This window comes from Oncorhynchus keta, chromosome 33 (assembly GCF_023373465.1).
Source record: "Oncorhynchus keta strain PuntledgeMale-10-30-2019 chromosome 33, Oket_V2, whole genome shotgun sequence".
Taxonomy (NCBI): Eukaryota; Metazoa; Chordata; class Actinopteri; order Salmoniformes; family Salmonidae; genus Oncorhynchus; species Oncorhynchus keta.
Genome location: NC_068453.1, coordinates 12,780,670 through 12,801,451, shown reverse-complemented (window position 1 = coordinate 12,801,451; position 20,782 = coordinate 12,780,670). Strand labels below are relative to the sequence as shown.

The following is a 20,782-nucleotide window of genomic DNA, read 5'->3' as shown; positions in this document are numbered from 1 at the left end:
ACATGAGGTAGTAGGTACTCTACAGTACTGTTAAGACTAACAGAGAGAGGCAGTAAGCATGCTGCACTTACACTACTAAGTATCTATTATTGCTCTTTAGGGGTTAGGCCCAGGTTCTTCTCTATAACTATATTTAAGCAATAAGACATGAAGTGGTGTGGTGTATGGCCAATATACCATGGCTAAGGGATGTTCATAAGCATGACACATCGCGTCATACCCGTGGTATACGGTCTGATATACTACGGCTGTCAGCGAATCAGCATTCAGGGCTCGAACCACCCAGTTTATAAAATGCTAAATGAGTGGATTGATTGATCAAAGTATTTGTAAAACATGTTTTATCAGCTGATCCATTGACTGATTTCCCCCTCATTGTCCCCCTGTCCTTCAGCATCACCTCCTACCAGACCTTGCCCCGCAACATGCCCAGCCACCGTGCCCAGATCGTTCCCCGCTACCCCGAGGGCTACCGTACCCTCCCCAGGAACATGCTGTCCCGACCCGAGAGCATCTGCAGCGTGGCCGGCTCCATCTACGACCGTGCCCTGGCTCCCACATCCAACGCAGGTGATGGGTCTTAAACTTTACTGTTGTACTTGGCTGTGCCCCATTCTCTATGTAGTGCACTACTTTTGACCAGGGACTATAGGGGATAAGGTGCCGTTTGGGACGTAGTTGAAGACTTTGCTGTTATACTTTCTTGCACTTGCACTTCTTTTCTTTCTGGCACTGATTTTGCAGATTGTGGCTATCTTGAGGTTGTACGGTTTCACTTGTAATGACTGTGATATATTGTGTTGATATATATTTGTTTTAACCAAGTTAAAGTCTGTGTGGATAAGAGCCTCTGCAAAATGACTGAAATGTAAAACTGTAAATGCAGACAAGAGGCGCTCCATGAGGGACGACACCATGTGGCAGCTGTATGAGTGGCAGCAGAGGCAGGCCTTCTCCAGGCAGGGCCCACCACCACCAGGCCACTACGGGACCCTGCCCAGCCCCAAGACCATGGGGAACATCTCTGAGCACCAGGGGGTGGCCCCCTCCATCCCCACATCCCCCTCCCATGGATCCCTGGCCCTCTACCACACCTTCTCCCCTCCGGGCCAGCACCGCAGAGACAAACCACCAGGGTCAACCAGGTCCGAGGTGTCCTCACCCGTCTTCAGAGGGGACCAGACTATGACTATAGACTGCAGGCACAGGACTCACCTCACCAAGGTAAACGGACAAGGAATGGACCACAATCATCTAAGCCAATCTTACACATCAAAATCATCACCAGGGGTTTCAAGCATACAGAAATGACTGGAATTGCTCTGCATTGAGCAGTAGTTATTTTATTTATTAATAGAGCATTCATTTTAGTTGTCGGACAGTTGAAATCAGTACATGTAACAGAGCATCATGTCTCTCTCTCTCTCAGTATAACTACCCACCTGACCGCCGGTCCATGCCAGCAGGCATCCCAGTGCAGACCATTACCCCACAGTCACTCCAGGGCAAGACGGTGAGTCACGTATCTCTCTCTGACCTCCTTCACCTCTTCTCTGCTCTCTTGTTCTCCTCTCTACTGTCCTCTTTTCTCTCAACAACAATGCATTGTGAATGATAGTTATGCTATTGGTATGATTTCAATGGGACGCAAATACAAATCTGTTTTTGTGACAGGAATAAAATCAAGCACACAAGCTATCATGTATTACTGTCGTTCTGTCATGCTACAATGGATAGCCTGTATGTGTACTGTATTTCTGTCAGAGTGGGTGCCTCGTTACATTCTCTGCTGTCTTTTATTGCAAGCATTTGTTATTTCTGTCTGTAGCAGACACAATTTGATTAAAATAATGGCATTGTCTTGGTGATGATACGGAAAGAGAGAGAGACAGTGGCACCAACAAAATTGCCTTTGGCTGTGTCCTCTCAAATTGAGTAGACTAGAATCAGCCAGAGAGATTGATATTCTCCACAGTTGATTTGTGCAACTCCAGTGGAATGCGCACAGAGTGGCGGCTTCAGAATGCAGTTGATGATGAGAAATATTTGTAATAAGTGATTTGAAATGATCGCTTTTACTGTTACTGAATATATTCTCTCACTTTTCATCTCCATTTGATGGAAAGTTACTCCGTTTGGAGTCAGGAGACCGAGGGACTTTATTTCAGACATATTCTCTAAAAGGTGTAAGTCCTATAGCCCAGTCCCAGCACAGGCCAAGACCCAAAACCAGTGTTTCCAAAGGCATTTTGTGCCTAAAGACTTGTCAGAGTCCTGGTTAGAAACATAGATTAGGGCAGGGATTACAAAAGCTATCGCTAATTTTCCTCAATTTAAAACCATCGCCAAATGGAAAATCAAGAGAGCTTTGGTTAATGTATTTGTTAATTGATCGACCACTGGATGAATTGACTGTCTCGTTATCTCCTCTGTGTCTATGCTGCGTTGTGCAGCCAGAGGAGCTGACCCTGCTGTTAATAAAGCTGCGTCGGCAGCAGGCTGAGCTCAACAGCATCCGGGAGCACACTGTGGCTCAGCTAATGATCCTTAGCATGGAGGGGCCCAACGCCAAGGTTAGCACCAGGAGGGTGCACATACACAGCATGTCATTGGTCACCTCCAGGAGTGGTGTGTGTGTGTGTGTGTGGGTGGTTGGGTGTTGATGTGCCATCTCCATGCAGCTCAAGGCTCTATGAGCAGGCCATGCATTCCAGTGAATGCATATTATGTGTTTGCTCCTACCTGTGTGGTTCAGTGGTGGTATGGTTGAGTTTTGGTTCAGTTTTGAACTCCTTTCAACCCTTTGGTGTGCTGTGTTCATCTGGCCTTGATTTCATCTTTTGATCTGTTGACATGCAGAGGACAGCATGGTATGAGTATCATGTGATTGCCTTCTTGTTGTCTGCTGTGGTTTCCCAATACCTTTACGAGGAAAGTGTTGGTAAGTAGTTGCAATGGGTTTTGCATGGTTTGGTTTAGCTCAGTAATCAACGGTAAATGGCTGTGGTGGTTCATGCTTCGGATTAATGCCAAAGCCACAGTAGCGACTTCCTCTTTCATCTCCATCTTTCACTATCAGCTTGTACCAGTTCTACTTTTATTTCCTACTGTTTGCCTTACTCAATCTCCCTCTCCCTTCTCTCTTTCTCTCCTGTCTGACTCTTCTCTCTTCCCTCTTTCTCTACTGCCTTCTGATGTTAGAGTGAGGTTCTGTCTCATCACCTTCAGAGGAACCTCGTGTATCTGGACAGCCAGGTGAGGAGTACTGCTATATCTTTGGTTGCTCTCAGTCTCTGTCTCTGTCTCTCTCTCTCTCTGTGTCTCCCTCTCTCTATCTCTCTGTCTCTCTCTCTCTGTGTGTCTCTCAGGGTTAGGCACTCCTCAGGGTTGGTCATACACCCAGCTGCTCTCTCTCTGCCCAGGGTTATCAGTGACTCAAATGCAAATCCTTTTTGTCTTTTCTATACGTTCTCTCTCCTTCTTCATTCTTTTCTCTCCGGCCCTCCTGAAGCATATATCGTTCACTGCAGAATAGGAGCTGCGCAAACCTGCATTCCCACAGGAGGACATATTGTCTAGCTCAGTATAAGAAAAGTAAAAAAATACTTTTAAAAAATAAATTAAAATGCCTTTCTTGGCATGGTAATGCTGCCCTAAACTAATAAGATTACTTGTGTGCTTTTGTGCTGTATAGTTCGTACAGTCCCTTGAGAACAGTCTTTATTAAAAAAATGAATGTAAGTCAAGCTTGAGAAAGCCCGAGAGCAAACTTCAACTTTTGATGATGAGTTAGTCATGTCATTATCATAATGTAATTAAGACTATAGAAACAACCTCCGGGGTTTCGGGTAAAGTGGCTAGGACGAGCGACTGACGTTCTGACTAGCGCTCACTCAGGCATAGATAATCAGGGCAGACGTCTAAAGGTGCCGTTTATTTTTCGGAAACGGGCCCTTTGGTTTAGAACGGGTAAATAATTGAGTTCCTGTTTCTGAAAAGGTCATGTGTAGCAGGAGAAACCACTCTACCATGTGCACACGAGGGGCCTCACTTAGTGACTTCACGGAGTCTGATTGTGACCCCTCTAACCAAATGTGAAATGATTTGATCTGCCATTTCAAAGGCTTTCACCTCTAATGGCAGGCAATTTCACAGCGGGTTATGAATGAACTTTAACTCGCCGACCCTGCTCTCCCCCCCCCTGGTCCATAGGCTCTGATGCATGCAATTGTTTTGCTGTTTTGTTGGTCGTTTTTGGTCGGGATGATATTAAGAAAATCAGGACCGTTTTGTCTCTCCTCCGTCTGCTGAGAGGGACTGGCCATATTGTCTTTGGACCCAACTGTAGCCTCCTTGTATGTACTGTAAACATACTAGGACTTCTCCCAAGAGTTCTGGGCCTTTATGGTACAGGTGGTAGCTATAACCCCAGGGTTGTTGGCTCAAGGCCCCCCGTCTCCTTCAATCACTAGTACCTTATAACAACAATGAGTTCTTTATTTCGATGGATCCTTTCTAGGCTCTGCCGTTGTGTTCGCTAACTAACACCTATATTATGCTGTTGTGTGTTGTTGCTCCCTTCCACCCTGCCTAACGTCGATCTCCACTAGACGAAGGACAATGAGCCGTTAATCTTCACGATTCACACTATGATTGAGAACTCTGCACCACGGCCTCAACTGTACCAGCAAGTAAGGTCTTATTGGAAAACCAATGACTCTTCTCCTGCACTCCTCTCCTCCCTCCATCATCGATCCCTCCTGTTTTTGTTCACATTGGATGCAGTCAGTCAGTCGGTTCCCCCTCTTCCTGGTGTCATGATCCCAACATTGTTTGACATGTACCTTCATGTGTTGTTTTGACTACAGCACATCCTCTCCATTCATTTGTGCTTTATTCATCAGTCCGAGGTTGGGTTATGGTGGATGTTAATTAGCCATGCCCATCATACCTCATTGTAACTTGATGGTATTGTTGCTGCTGGGAATTACGGTGGCTGCTACCTTAGAGCCATACCCCCCCCATCTTCCTATAATACCAATGCTGTTGATGATGGATCTTATGTTGGCACGGCGCTGTACGATCACAGTCAAATCAGCACCTCTCTTCTCTGTGCTTTGTAATATTATGTTCCGTTTGTCTACATGGGTTTGATACGAGCTCAATGGATAACCTGTTGTTTATGTAGCCTAGTGGTTAGAGCGTTGGGCCAGTAACCGAAAGGTTGCTGGATTGAATCCCCGAGCTGTAAAAAAAATCTGTCGTTCTGCCCCTGAACAAGGCAGTTAACCTACTGTTCCCCGGTAGGCCGTCATTGTAAATAAGAATGTGTTCTTAACTGACTTGCCTAGTTAAATAAAGGTTAAATAAAAAGTTAATAAAATACAATGACTTCCTTTTTTGGGTGGTGGCCCAATAGTGTAACAGTGAATGAAAGAGTGCAGGGGTATTTTATTTGTAGCTGGGTAAATTGTCCTAGAGGGTATACTGTGTGGGGTCCATAGTCTGGCCTTTCCACTGTGCTAAATTATAATTTTATTACAGGCTTCTACAGGTATGACTTCAGCCCTGCTCTCTTAAACCTCCCCCTCTTTAGCTGTCCTGGGGTTGAAAATCACCTGCCTGCTCCTTAACTGAAGTAGTCAGGAGTGTGAGGATGGCTGGTTTTCCCCAGCTGTGTGTGCGTGGTGTGTGTGTGTGTGTGTGTGTGTGTGTGTGTGTGTGTGTGTGCGTGCGTGCGTGCCTGCCTGCCTGCCTGCCTGCCTGCCTGCCTGCCTGCTGCCTGCCTGCCTGCCTGCCTGCCTGCGTGGTGTGCCTGCCTGTGCCTGTGCCTGCCTGTGTGTGCCTGCCTGCCTGTGCCTGTGTGCCTGCCTGTGCCTGTGCCTGCCTGCCTGCCTGCCTGCCTGCCTGCCTGCCTGCCTGCCTGCCTGCCTGCCTGCCTGCCTGCCTGCCTCCCTCCCTCCCTCCCTCCCTCCCTCCGTAAGGGCCAGATTTAGCCCAGGTCTTTTAGAGGTTTTCATTAGTCAAGCTCCAGCCATGACAGAGTGTACCGGGGGACAGTAATGAAGAGTGCACAGAGGGGACGGTAATTAGTGTGGCACAGGGCAGAGCTGCCAGCACAGAGGACTATACACCCAGCCTAGCCAACCACTACAGCAGCCCTCTAGCCTCTCTTAAGGGTGTGTGTGTATAAGGGTGTGTGTGTGTATAAGGGTGTGTGTGTGTATAAGGGTGTGTGTGTGTAAGGGCGTGTGTGTGTGTGTTAGAACATCTTCCTCTAGTCTCTGGTGACCTCCTGATGCCAGCTTCCTGTCCTCCATAGCTTCTTCACACCCCTGGAGCCTCCATCAGTAGAACTGTTATCAGTGATGCTACTGAAGTGGAAAACACAGTCTGATTTCCCAGCAGAGGGGGCTGACACTTCTTATTGTGAAATGGACATTTGGGCTGAGAAGTTGTATCCAAAATGTTGTTAAGTCATGAGAAGAGAAGGTCAATGAAATTGCATGGAGAGCTCCATTTCACCCTCCCTCCCTCTCTCTTCTCTCTCTGGGCTTTGTTGACCCTGTGGACAACTCTTGTAAGGACACAGATATTTACCATGAAAACCACATCACAAATGAATAACCAGACCATGGGTGCATCTTAATACTCTTGTGGCCTCCTCTCCTCGTGTCATCTCCTTCATCTGCACTGATCGGAAGACACGGGACGGCTGTAATCAGTATGGTGGATACCTACTAGAAATGTGCTTTTACCTGTCCGGTTCTTTAACCTGTCTAGGACTGGCTCGCCAACAGCCAATGAAATTGCAGGGCGCCAAATACAAATCAACAGAAATCTCATAAATCAAATTTCTCAAACATAGAAGTATTAGGCATCATTTTAAAGATACAATTCTCGTTAATCCAGCCACTGTGTCTGATTTCAAAAATGCTTTACAGCGAAAGCTCCACAAATGATTATGTTAGGTCACCACCAACTCACAGAAAATCCCAGCCATTTTTCCAGCCAAAGAGAGGAGTCACAAAAATCACAAATAGCGATAAAATTAATCACTAACCTTTGATGATCTTCATCAGATGACACTCATAGGACTTTATGTTATACAATACATGTATGTTTTGTTCGGTAAAGTTCATATTTATATCCAAAAATCTTATTTTACATTGGCGTGTTATGTTCAGTAGTTTCAAAACATGAAGTGATATTGCAGAGAGCCACATGAATTCACAGAAATACTCATTATAAATGTTGATGAAAATTCAAGTGTTATGCATGGAACTTTAGATACACTTCTCCTTAATGCAACCGCTGTGTCAGATTTTCAAAAAAACTTTACGGGAAAAGCGTCATCTGAGAATGGAGCTCAGAGCCCAAACCAGCCAAAAGAAATATCTGCCATGTTGCGCAGTCAACATTAGTCAGAAATAGCATTATAAATATTAATTTACCTTTGATGGTCTTCATCAGAATGCACTCTCAGGAATCACAGTTCCACAATAAATGCTTGTTTTGTTCGATAATGTCCATTATTTATGTCCAATGGCTTCTTTTATTAGGGCGTTTGGTAAACAAATCCAAAATCACGTTCAGGTCCAGTCGGACGAAATGTTCAAAAAGTTATATTACAGTTTGAAGAAACTTGTCAAACTAAGTATAGAATCAATCTTTAGGATGTTTTTATCATAAATGTTCAATAATGTTCCAACCGGAGAATTCCATTGTCTGTAGAAAAGCAATGGAATGAGAGATACCTCTCATGTGAACTGTGCGTGACTGAGAACGAGGCTGCAGGCAGACCCCTTAGTCAAACAGCTCCCATCCGGCCTCCCTTCACAGGAGCAGCCTGAAACAAAGTTCTAAAGACGTTTGACATCTAGTGGAAGCTTTGGGAAGTGCAAAATAACCCATATCCAAATGTGTATTCGATAGGGTTGAGTTCAGAAACTACAAACCTCAGATTTCCCACTTCCTGTTTGGATTTTTTGCCTGTCATATGAGTTCTGTTATACTCACAGACATCATTCAAACAGTTTTAGAACCTTCAGAGTGTTCTATCCAATACTAATAATAATATGCATATATTAGCATCTAGGACTGAGTAGGAGGCAGTTCACTCTGGGCACGCTATTTATCCAAAAGTGAAAATGCTGCCCCCTATCCCAAAGAAGTTTTAACAACGAGACAAATAGACTATTGAGAAACATCCCATGTCATGGGTCTGTATTACAGGTTGTTTTGCCGTCCCCTGTCTGTGGCTGTCTTCCCACGGGCAGCCCGATTGTGATCTTTTTTCCACTAATTGATCTTTTGACCAATAACATCAGATCTTTTTCAAATCAGATATTTTTCAGAGCAGATCTGATTGGTCAGAAGACCATTTAGTGAAAAGAAGATCACAATTGGGCTGCCTGTGTAAACACAGCATGTGTGTCTCTAAGGCTGTCTGGTGTTTCAGATCAGCCCTGAGGACTACAAAGACAACTCCTACAGCCACCAGAGACCAGAGGACATCGACATAGACGTAAGACCAAGTCCTTTTATTATTGTCTTGTCGAGGTAGAGGGCAAAGTATTAATTTCCCTTTGCACCTATCCTCTAGTCTAGACACACAGCAGTTGGCTTCCTAGACATAGATTGAAAGATTCAATTATTAGAATACCACACTGGTGTGTGTGTGTGTGTGTGTGTGTGTGTGTGTGTGTGTGTGTGTGTGTGTGTGTGTGTGTGTGTGTGTGTGTGCGTGTGCGCGTGTGCGTGCGTGCGTGCGTGTTTCAGACTAAGCTGAGCAGACTGTGTGAGCAGGACCAAGTGGTGAGAACACAGGAGGAGAAACTACAGCAACTACACAGAGAGAAGGTAACTACTGTACTTTCAACTGACAACTTGCTTCACAAACACACACACTGGGCTGTCTGAGGCTGGAGTAGACCTATATAATACAGAGGGAGAGAAGGAGAGAGATTGTGCCGAGACTGACGGAGATGCAGGGCCTTAAGAAAGTATTCACATCCCTTGACATTTTCCACATTTTGTTACAGCCTGAATTTACTATTGATTAATTTGAGATTTTTTGGTCACTGGTCTACACACAATACCCCGTAATTTTAAAGCAGGATTACGTTTTTAGATATTTTTACAAATTAATCAAAAATGAAATGCTGAAATGTCTTGACTCAATAAGTATTCAGCCCATTTGTTATGGCCTAAATAAGTTCAGGAGTAAACATCTGCTTAATAAGTCACATAATAAGATGCAAGGACTCACTCTGTGCACAATAATATGACAATGACTACCTCATCTCAATAATAGTGTGCAAAAAAATAGTGTTTAAAATGATTTTTTTTTATGACTATCTCATCTCTGTACCACACATACAATTAACTGTAAGGTCCCTCAGTTGAGTAGTGAATTCCAAACACAGATTCAACCACAAAGACCAGGGAGGTTTTCCAATGCCTCGCAAAAAAGGGCACCTATTGGTAGATGGGTAAAAATAAAAAAGCAGACATTGAATATCCCTTTGAGCATGGCAAAGTTATTAATTACGCTTTAGGTGGTGTATCAATACACCCAGTCACTACAAAGATACAGGCGTCCTTCCTAACTCAGTTGTTGGAAAGGAAGGAAACCGCTCAGTGATTTCACCATGATGCCAATGGTAAGTTTAAAACAGTTACAGATTTTAATGACTGTGATAGGAGAAAACTGAGGATGGATCAACAACATTGCAGTTAGTCCACAATACTAACCTAAATGACAGACTGAAAAGACAGAAGCCTGTACATAATAAAATATTCCAAAACATGCATCCTGTTTACTACAAGTAGTACTGCAAAAAATGTGGCAATTCACTTTTTGTCCTGAATACAAAGTGTTATCCAATATAACACATTATTGAGTACCACTCTCCATATTTCCAAGCATAGTGGTGGCTGCATCATGTTATGGGTATGCTTGTGCTTGTAATCATTAAGGACTGGGAAGTTTTTCCAGGATAATTAAGAAACTGAATGGAGCTAAGCAAAGGTAAAATCCTAGAGGAAAATGTGGTTCAATCTGCTTTCCACCAGACACTTTGAGTTCATTTCACCTTTCAGCAGGACAATAACCTAAAGCACAAGACCAAATCTACACTGGAGTTGCGTACCAAGAAGACTGTGATGGTTCCCTGAGTGACCGATTTACACTTTTGACTTGAATCTGCTTGAAAATCTATGGCAAGACCTGAAAATGGTTGTCTAGCAATGATCGACAAACAATTTGACAGAGCTTGAAGAATTTTGAAGAGAAACTTAGAGACCCAGAAAGACTCACAGCTGTAATCGCTGAAAAAGTTGCTTCTAAAAAAGTATTGACTCAAGGGTGTGAATACTTATGTAAATCAGATACTGTGTGTAAACGGGTGACTTTTCATTTTTTTTTTATCCATTTTGAATTCAGGCTGTAACAAAATAAAATGTGGAATACGTCAAGGGGTATGAATACTTTCTCATGGTCTCTCCAAGGCTACCAACCCTCTTTTGCCAGGCTTGTACCACAGTGTATAGACGAGCTAGCAGACTCACAGCTGGGAACTGACTCTCTCTCCCTTGCGGACAGCAGCTCTAGCCTGCCCCCTAGGGTCCTCGGAGTGGCGGTACACACTTTTGATGTTGGCGATGCTATGATAATGTTTGGTTGGTTCTTTGCCTGTGGTTCTGTTTGTGTTTCTGTGTGTAGTCGTCAGACAAACGTTGGTCGTAGATGTTGTGCTGATCTGTGTCGTTGTCGTCTTCTTCCTCTTCCTATCTCTCTGCAGAACACCCTGGAGACGGCTTTGCTGTCTGCCAGTCAGGAGATTGAGCAGAGCTCTGACAACCCAGCAGCCGTACAGAGCCTTATACAGCAGAGAGACGTACTGCAGAATGGACTGCTCAGTACCTGTAGAGAACTGGCACGGGTCAACACTGTGAGTTCATATTGTAGCGGTATTTATTAGAGAGGGGTAAAGAGAGATTTTCTTCGGGCGCCAGGCAGGTATTAACCATGCCGAAAGGAAAATAGTAGAATAGAGAGAGTACCACTACCAGACCCACACACATCAGCAGAAGAGACTGCCTAGAGTGTAACCTGTTTACCAGATAGCCAGTGGAGAGAAGAGAGAAGACACACCATATAAACCCACGTCACATAACAGGGGTAACCCCACCCAGAATAGCTCATATTATAATAATAATAATAATAATAATAATAATGGCAGAGCAATTGAACAGCGACTTCATACAAGAAAGAACCCAGTCATCAACAGAGGATTTGCAGTAATCTGTATTATCGTCCAGTGGAGGAGGGCAGAGGGTATGAATGTGGGGGGTGTTCTTAGACACAACAAAGGCCTTAAAAATGTCCACAATCTTCTCGGCCACATGTCATTAGTACACCTCAATACAGTTCACATAACAATACACAATTTACAAGCAACCTCACTTTTAACTAAAATGTCCACCCAAATACGTCTGGCAGGGCAATAATAGTCCAGCTCTAAAGAGAGAAAGAGAACAAGAGAGATCTTAGCTGTGGTCTTCAGGCGTGCCGGTGTACTGTCTGACCGTCTGATGGTTTGTATGTCAATGCCTCGTAACAATGTTGCTACTAATTCCATGCGATCCATAACCGGCGCCGACCTAGAACTGTCACACCGATGATTAAGTTAAATACTTTATAAACTACACACGCTGAAAATAAACCACACTTCTGCAGCATAGCACACACAATCAAACTGTCGCGCCAACCAAGAGCTTCCTCCCCAAAGAGCTGAACGAGCTGTCTTTATTTTCTCCTTCCTTACTGCTGATGCACTCTTAAAGTGGCAGCGCACGGTGAAGGCTCTGTGCAGGATTTCGCCACAATATGTATACACACACACACACACACACACACACACACACACACACACACACACACACACACACACACACACACACACACACACACACACTGTACATGCAGATGTCAACACACACTGATCAGCACCTGTCAAGATCTCTCCAGGGTCAATGCTGTGAGTGTCAGTGCATAAACAACACACACACACACACACACACACACACACACACACACACACACACACACACACACACACACACACACACACACACACACACACACACACACACATGCTGTCTAGTAGTGACACCCTCTCGTCTCTCAGGAGTTGGAGCGGTCGTGGAGGGAGTATGATAAAATGGAATCTGGCGTCTCTCTGGCCAAAACAAACCTGTTGGAACAGCTAGAGGCCCTGGGCAGCCCACAGGTAAGACTCTCTCTCTCTCTCTCTCTCAACCACTCACACACATGCAAACATGCCTTTGCAAGATGTAGAGTGGTTTTTAATCATTTTCTGTCACTGTGTGAGCAGACGGAACCTCCCAGCCAGCAGCATGTCCACATCCAGAAGGAGCTGTGGAGGATCCAAGATGTGATGGAGGCTCTGGCCAAGAACAAACCCCAGAGGACCACTGACACTGGTTTCCTTGGTTCCAAACCCATCTCAAACCTACAGAAGAACGAGGTGAGTCTCACTTCTACTCTATGGATAAAGAAAAACACCAGATAAGTACTGTATATAATCTGTGCATGGAGTCTTTGTGAACTGATTTAAAGCTGTCCGTAGCCAACATGTGAAACGGATGTGAGCCAGATGGCTCCAGTCAATGCCACAGAGACTGTGCTGATCTGTCTAATACTCTTGTGTGGTGTGGCTTACTGTTGTCACAAGAGTGTCTCAACAACAACAACTTTCTATCTATCCTCTCCTCTCCTCATGCGGCAGCCGGTGACCTTGTTCCGGTCACTCTGTTCTCTCACGGAGGGTGACCGTCAGCCCCCCCGCCCGCCCCTCCCCCAGTCCTACGGCTCAACAGAGCGCCCTCCCGCTGTACCCCCCCTTCCCTCCCCCTCGGGCGCCCGTCCGCCACCACACACAAGCAAGCACGGCCAGAGGAACGGAACACACAGCAGTGTAAGAGACACGCTGATTCGTCACGCCTGACCCTTCAACCCCTGTCCTTGTGCTTCATCATCGCTACTTGCCCTTAAGCACAGATCTAGGATCTGTTTAACTTCACCAAATTCTAATCTTAACCTTTAGGGTGAGGTAATACAAAACTGATCTTAGGTCAGTGTCGAGGGGCAGTTTTATCCTACTCTGTACAAGACCAGTACAAATTGACCCCTGACCCTCTACCTTTACCCTCACCACACATGGTTAATCTCTCATCGCCAACTTGGGTCACCGTTGTGACTCTCTTTTCGTTTGCTCTGAATCATTTGTTTTACCATTTGTAGACAGGTTTTTCCCTGCTTCTTACCCTGGAGTGTTGAGTTTGACATTCATTCATTTGGTTTATCATCTGTTTGCTCTTCAGTTTGGCTTATTCTTCTTTCCATGGAAGCGTGTGTGACTCCACCCCAGTTGTCATTCCGAGTGTGTCTGAGTGCTGTGCTGCGGTGTGACTACTCTTAGTGTTTGGAGTGTCAGTTAACCGTTTTCTGCTCTTTTCGGCTCCGTTTTAAATGTCCCTCGACCATCCATCGGTCAAATCCATCGTGACCACTTTGTGACATGCGGGTGTCCGTGTTTCCTATGCGTGTACCTCTCAGTGTGCTGACTCTCTGTCCCTCTACAGCAAGGCCCAGACTACCGTCTGTATAAGAGTGAACCAGAGCTGACCACTGTGGCCGAGGAGGTGGACGATAACAACGGAGAGGACAACGACAAGGACAGACTACAGGCGGGGCTGACCACTGACAAGGAGCCTGCGGCCACTAAAGGTCAGTCACTGTCTGTCATCACTGTCCAGTTTGGTCACGCTGCCACCTCAGTTTCAGGCTGGATACGTGCTAGGGTCAAAACTATTGTAATTCAGTGAATTCAAGAAGTAATTATAAATTCCATAGGTCAACTTATAAAGAGCATTATAAGTATTACTTATAAAGGGTTTATAAGTACTCTATTAACTGAATATAAAAATTAAACACCTCTAATGGCTTTGTCACTGACTTAGTCCCCCACCCCTCCAAGTCCCATTAGGAGTACCAGTCTACCCAGTGGGTATCGTGCCCCCCAGGACCAAATCCCCCATGAGCCCCCCAGAGTCCTGCACCATCGCCTCCTACGTCACCCTGAGGAAGGGCAAGAAGCCTGACCCCAGGACTGTAAGTCTGACTCAGCACTTTAGGGAATAGCAGGGGAACAGAACTATACACTGACCCTCGCTAACATATTACAAACTGTTGTTTGATAGACAGGACAGCACTGATTTTGGATTCGGAAGTGCTACTGTTGCTATTCATTCCCTGACATTTTTACCACTACAAGAGCTGGAGAAGGACACAATATGTCACCAATAGACGGGCAGATAAAACGAAATAATAATAATATATGCCATTTAGCAGACGCTTTTATCCAAAGCGACTTACAGTCATGTGTGCATACATTCTACGTATGGGTGGTCCCGGGGATCGAACCCACTACCCTGGCGTTACAAGCGCCATGCTCTACCAACTGAGCTACAGAAGCTACGTGACTGATCCCTGCTCCGCTGCTCCCCCTGTAGGAGCGTCCTCACAGTGCCGTGGAGCAGACGTGCGGACCGGGGGAGAGGGAGAGCGGCAGAGCCAGGATGAGTGTAGAGGAGCAGCTGGAGAGGATCAGGAGACACCAGCAGGCCTCGCTCAAGGAGAAGAAGAGAAGTAGCAGTAGTATCTCCCCCTCACGCTCTCCATCCTTCTCCAAGGAGAACCCCTTCGTTACACAGGTAACCTCTCCTCGGTTTGGTGTGTGTGTTTGATAGGACTTGATAGGACTACGCATGTGTCTGTGCGTGTGTGTGTGTGTGTGTGTGTTGATAAACCTTGTTTCACAGCATTGAATGTGATTGTTTACACACTGTAAAACTGAGTTATTAATGTGGCATGTGTGTCTCCTGCAGGTCAGGCTGGAGGTGTTCTCCACAGACACCCAGGAGCTGGAGGCAGCACTGCAAGACCTGGAGGAGGTCAGAGGCCGAGTTACAGAGCATCTGGAGAGGGACCGAGGTGCAGAACTGGAGCTGCAGAGAGACAGAGCTGCAGCAGCTGCTGAAGAAGAAATGGAGAGGGGTCGAGCTGCAATAGAAAAGCTGGAGCGAGACATGACTGAGGTGGCTGCAGTGGTGGAGCAGGAGATGGCCAGGACTGCTTTGGCTGTAGAAGAGGAGTTGGACAGGGCTGCAGAATTGGAGCTGGAGAGAGACCGGGCCGCAGTAGCAGCAGCTGCAGAAGAATTGGAGAGGGTTAGAGCTGCAGCTGAAGAACTAGTCAGAGGGAGGACTGCAGTGTCTCCAGAAGAGGCGCTGGATATCGACATGGCTGCATTGGTGGAGCTGGAGATGGAAATCACTGTGGTGGAGGAGATCAGCTACAGAGCTGAGGAGGTGGATGTCATCCCTGTCCCCAGGCTGAGTGAGGAGGAGCCACAGCCCCAGACGGAGAGCTCCAGCATGGACACAGAGGTAGGAGAGTGTCCCCACTCACACAGACCACCAGAGAGCAGAATATGTATGGCAGACAATATCATTTGATACGTATGTTTATGACTAGTAGGAGTGGTGACTGAGTCAGCATGGTGTACTGTAACTCTGTATAAATAAGAAAGATCCTTACCGAGGATGCACAGAGCACTGTGTTCCTTCACTGAAAAATGAACGTTTTCAAAGAGAGTATTCAGAGAGAGAGGAAAGACTTGTACAAGTACAAATTTATATCTAATCCAATAATGTTGCACTAAGAGTGTTTCAGGGTTTTAGGGCATAAATGGTTGTGTTGTATTGGCAGCCTGGTCTCCGTGTTAATGTCCTTTAATCTGATCTGGGAGTCTTTGTGGGCGTGAGGAGGATCCAGGCTGGATTTAGGGGTTTATCTCTGGGCCTCAGCCCAGCCGTGGTGACTCACACTAGGCTAGAGAGAGAGACACCTCCCAGAGCTGGCCTGAGCTCCACGGAATCTCATGATCTGATGATGATGATGATGATGCAGTTGGCTTAATTAATGTCCTCTAATTTAGTAGCCCAGTTTTTTTTTATATATGGCGAAAGTTGCTTAAGTCCATTGGTTATCACCATGTGTCTTATACCAATGTGTCTCAACTCCAGTCCTTGTGGATCCTCAACAGTATGGATTTGTTCTTGTAGCCCCGGGCAAACATCGCTGAGTGGCTGGGTGGCTTAATGATGAGTTGACCGTTTGAATCAGGTGGGCTTGTCAGGGGTTAGAATAAACCAAATCTACTGCTGGAGTTACTCAAGGACTGGAGTGGTGCCTTACACCTACCCGGTTTCTTCAGATCCCCAAACATCGAAGAGGTAGCCGCTAGGGATTGACATTAGACCACCAAGATCGTGTTCAGTAGGGCAAAAATAAGAGCTCCGTTTCAAAACATATTTTCCTGTTTGGTACCTCCTGAACACAGCCCAGACTACAGTCTATCTCACTGTCCGTGTGTTGCAGGTGTCAGAGACCCAGGTGATGGTGATATCGGATCAGGGTGTGAAGCCCCTGTATGTACAGTACCTGATCCCTGGACAACATCAACAGCAGGGGGAGAGGGAGACAGAGAGGAGAAACACCCACACTCCCAACACCCTCATTCCCCACAACAGGTGAGACTAGCTGGGCCTCACCAGGACATATCTTAGCCTCTCTGGATCGATAGCAACTTTGACCCTGTTTGAATAATTTAAAATCATCCCTTCCTTCATCCAACTGTATTTAGATCAGTGACTACCTCATTAAAGGCAGTAAAGAAGGATGCATTTGTAAGTATTGGAATAAGGCCTGTATGTGAAGGTGTGACTGTGCCAGTTTGCCAGCTGCTGTGTCAGAAGCACTGACTCCTGAACTTGAGGAGGACATGATGCAGAGTGAGGTGATGCAAGGGGAGGCTCCGGAGCATGAGACCCAGGGGAACAACATTAACATATCCTATGAACTACAAGTAGAGGGCGCTAAACTCAACAACAACCTGATGGCAGGTAAGAGAACAAAGTGCTTTGTTGATGATGATTGATTGATGGAATGATTGATGGATTGATTGATTGATATATAACTGATAAATGTCAAAGCATTTACGTACAGTACCAGTCCAAATTTGGACACCTACTCATTCAAGGGTTTTTCTTTATTTGTACTATTTTTCTACATTGTAGAATAATAGTGAAGACATCAAATCTATTAAATAACACATCTTTGCAGAATCTTGGCATTCTCTCAACCAGCTTCACAAGGAATGATTTTCCAACAGTCTTGAAGGGGTTCCCACGTATGCTGCTTTTCTTTGTTGGCTGCTTTTCATTCACTCTGCGGTTCATCTCATCCCAAACCATCTCAATTGGGTTGAGGTCGGGTGATTGTGGAGGCCAGGTTATCTGATGCAGCACTCCATCACTCTCCTTCTTGGTCAAATAGCCCTTACTCAGCCTGGAGGTGTGTTTTGGGTCACTGTCCTGTTGAAAAACAAATGATAGTCCCACTAAGCCCAAACCAGATGGGATGGCATATCACTGCAGAATGCTGTGGTAGACATTCTGCTTAAGTGCCTTGAATTCTAAATAAATCACAGACAGTGTCACCAGCAAAGCACCATCACACCTCCTCCATGCTTCACGGTGGGAACCACACATGCGGAGATCATCCATTCACCTACTCTGTGTCTCATAAAGACATGACGGTTGGAACCAAAAATTTGAAATTTGGACTCAGACCAAAGAACAGATTTCCACCAGTCCAATGTCTATTGCCTGTGTTTCTTGGTCCATGCAAGTTATTCTTGTTATTGATGTTCTTTAGTAGTGGTTTCATTGCAGCAATTCGACCATGAAGGCCTGATTCACGCAGTTTCCACTGAACAGTTGATGTTGAGATGTGTCTGTTACTTGAACTCTGACATTCATTTATTTGGGCTGCAATCTGAGGTGCAGTTAACTCTAATGAACTTATTCTCTGCATTAGAGGTAACTCTGAGTCTTCCTTTCCTGTCCTCATGAGAGCCAGTTTCATCATAGCACTTGATGGATTCCATATGTGTTATTTCATAGTTTTAATGTCTTCTCTATTATTCCACAATGTAGAAAATGGTAAAAATGAAGAAAAACCCTTGAGTGAGTAGGTGTGTCCAAACTTTTGACTGCTACTGTGTGTGTGTTGTTTGCAGTGAAAAGCCTGCCCTTTCCACCCCAGTCCTCCTCCTCTCCCTCTCCTCCATCTCCTCCTCAACTCACTGACGGATCCCACTTCATGTGTGTGTAGACGTGTCGAGGAGGTGGTTCTGTGAACTGAACTACACTCAGTAAGAGACTTCTCTGTCCTTACCTACAACCTTTGACCTTTATCAAATCAAATGTTATGCGCCGAATACAACAGGCCTTATAGTGAAATGCTTACTTACAAGCCCTAACCAACAATGCAGTTTTTTTTTTTAAATGCAAAAGACAACAACAAAAAATAAGAATAACAAATAAAAGTAACAGATAATTAAATAGCAGCAGTAAAATAACAATAGCGAGGATTTATACAGGGGGTGCAGGTACAGAGTCGGTGTGCGGGGGCTCCTGTTCGTTGGGGTAATTGAGGTAATATGTACTGTAGGTAAAGTTAATAACTCTACCCATCAACCCCCTAACCTCAACTTCAGGGTCCAGTGCTCAGCCCTCAGAGATCTACCCTCCAATCGACACAGATCTTACCAGCAGGCAACATCACACCAGCCATTCAAACACAGACATGATTTGTCGCCAAAGCAAAAAGCACTGTCTTGTCATGTCAGCATAAACATTTTCTAAACATTTTTTGGTTGTTGAACATTGTGGCTTGTGACCTCTGCTATTTTTGTGTGTGCTCATCGGTCTCTTCACCTCTTCCCTCTCTTTGCACTTATCCCTGCAGCCCAGACATTGTCCTTGGTGAGCAGTGACTCATAAGCGATGCCAGCCTGGAGACCCAAGATGGCATCCTACAGAGCCATGATGGCACCAGCCAGCCTGCACAGAGCATGCCCAGTAGCTCTCTGTATGTATAGAAACAACTGTAGCCAGACAGACAGAAAGAGTAGATCCACAGGCCTGCTCGTATTACTTACTGCCTGCCTACACAATAACTGTGATGCAAAACTTTTTCATTCACACAGAGACATCAGAGGACGAGATAGTATTACCAGAGTGATAATTGATGATGATTATTATTATTACAGGTATTATGATGGTCTGTTATTTTGGACATGTTTTGTGAGGATGTCTTGAGTGTCTATTCGCTGAGCACTGCTGTGAAAAGGAGAGGACTGTACAGTTGTAAATAAGAGCACTAGAGGAGTCTCACACTGGGAAGATCTCAATTGCATACTCCTTTCTCATCTAATGGGTTCTGAGAAGGAGACAAGGACCTGAGGATGGGAGGAGTATGCATTTGAGGGTCTTCCCACAATCACACACTATTGAGAGGGCGAAGCACCAAATCTACACACACTAAGGCAGTGCTTTACTTTAACCACACGGGGGCGCCATATGCTCTTGTCTTTTTTACTGGTTTTACTCCCATTTAAGTTTTTAACCCGATGCCCTAAACTTTTCATTTTCCACATATTTTACACTGCACATTCCCTCATTGTTCAAAGAAGTTGTTAATATATACATATATAAAACATATAGAATGAACTATTCAATGGGTTTCTACTTCAATAAGGTGCCACCCTATTGCTGCTGTTGGACAGAGTTTAAATATTTTATAAAAGTTGTGTTTATTTATGTCGGGAGGATCGGAATCTGGTCGCCGCTGACAACCACACGTAAATGTCCTGGGTTAGAATTGATCTGCTTCTCTGTTTTTTTTTCTACGGCTGAGATATATTTAAAGTAAAATATAGAAGAGAGATAAAATAGTTTTATGAGATTAGGGTTGTGTGTTAGATTCTGTCTGATTGTGTGGAGTCCTGGACAGAGAGAAGAGAATAGCACATGTATAAGCAATAAGCAGGCGTTTTGTTCCTCCAGGACATTAAAATATAATGTACATAAATGTAAAGTTTCATTGTGTAAATGATGTACACCATAGAAAGAGCAGAGCAGAAATTATAAGTCTGAGGTTATTATTATTAGAGTTAATATGAAAAATGTTCATATCTCATCTGTTTTATATCATGTGGAATAAATGTTGATGTTCTTAAATGCTGCGGTGGGGGTTTATGTTATGAACGTATTTACATTTGTTTTAAACATTGGGAGATGGAAGGAATGCCGTTCCCAATGCTTCCTGCTGTTTTGGTTTTATCATGTTACAAATATGATTTCCTGATCACTGATATGATAGAAGCTCTGATGGTGCTGAAGACGAGACATTGACAAACTTTAAAGATCAGGAAGCTCCTTTCTGTGTCCGTTGAGGGACTGGGACTCTGGCCTCCAGCTGGAAGTGTAGCCTACAGGCCAATAGCTCATATCCACTTGGTACATGAATGATCTCTGCTCTGGACAGTGCCACTGTCACACAAGACACAGCCAATCACTCAGGTCATCGACACAGTAATGTCAGTCCCCTCCATTCTCACCCTCTTTCCCCATCCTACCACCTTCTTCCCTTCCCCCTCCCCCCCTTTCATGCTGGACACACATGAGTAGCTATGTTAATGAGGCTTTGAATCTTTTGTGGTCCTGGCCTTGAGCACTCTGTGGCTACGTGGGCCTGGTTCCATTCCACTCCTTCCACTAGTTC

At 45.0% G+C, this 20,782-nt stretch overlaps 1 protein-coding gene across 17 annotated transcripts in view; it reads left to right on the top strand.

Moving 5' to 3' along the window:
* Window positions 1-20,238, top strand: part of LOC118366242 (pleckstrin homology domain-containing family A member 5-like) — a 222,493-nt gene extending 202,255 nt beyond the window's left edge. For 3 of the 17 annotated variants that reach the window (XM_052491924.1, XM_052491918.1, XM_052491935.1), the window contains 20 exons: window positions 395-570; window positions 887-1,224; window positions 1,430-1,513; window positions 2,454-2,573; window positions 3,202-3,255; window positions 4,611-4,691; window positions 8,462-8,527; window positions 8,782-8,862; window positions 10,806-10,955; window positions 12,195-12,296; window positions 12,402-12,554; window positions 12,816-13,004; window positions 13,672-13,816; window positions 14,067-14,200; window positions 14,602-14,802; window positions 14,977-15,537; window positions 16,532-16,683; window positions 16,886-17,055; window positions 18,234-18,368; window positions 18,965-20,238. In XM_052491924.1, the coding sequence (XP_052347884.1) occupies window positions 395-570; window positions 887-1,224; window positions 1,430-1,513; window positions 2,454-2,573; window positions 3,202-3,255; window positions 4,611-4,691; window positions 8,462-8,527; window positions 8,782-8,862; window positions 10,806-10,955; window positions 12,195-12,296; window positions 12,402-12,554; window positions 12,816-13,004; window positions 13,672-13,816; window positions 14,067-14,200; window positions 14,602-14,802; window positions 14,977-15,537; window positions 16,532-16,683; window positions 16,886-17,055; window positions 18,234-18,328 (3,052 nt within the window). In that variant the 3' untranslated portion in view covers window positions 18,329-18,368; window positions 18,965-20,238. Of the gene's footprint in view, window positions 1-394; window positions 571-886; window positions 1,225-1,429; window positions 1,514-2,453; window positions 2,574-3,201; window positions 3,256-4,610; window positions 4,692-8,461; window positions 8,528-8,781; window positions 8,863-10,805; window positions 10,956-12,194; window positions 12,297-12,401; window positions 12,555-12,815; window positions 13,005-13,671; window positions 13,817-14,066; window positions 14,201-14,601; window positions 14,803-14,976; window positions 15,538-16,531; window positions 16,684-16,796; window positions 17,056-18,233; window positions 18,369-18,964 lie in introns of those variants that run through there. The other 14 variants (XM_052491920.1, XM_052491923.1, XM_052491922.1 and 11 more) reach the window with 14 other exon arrangements.
* Window positions 20,239-20,782: the final 544 nt, after the last annotated feature.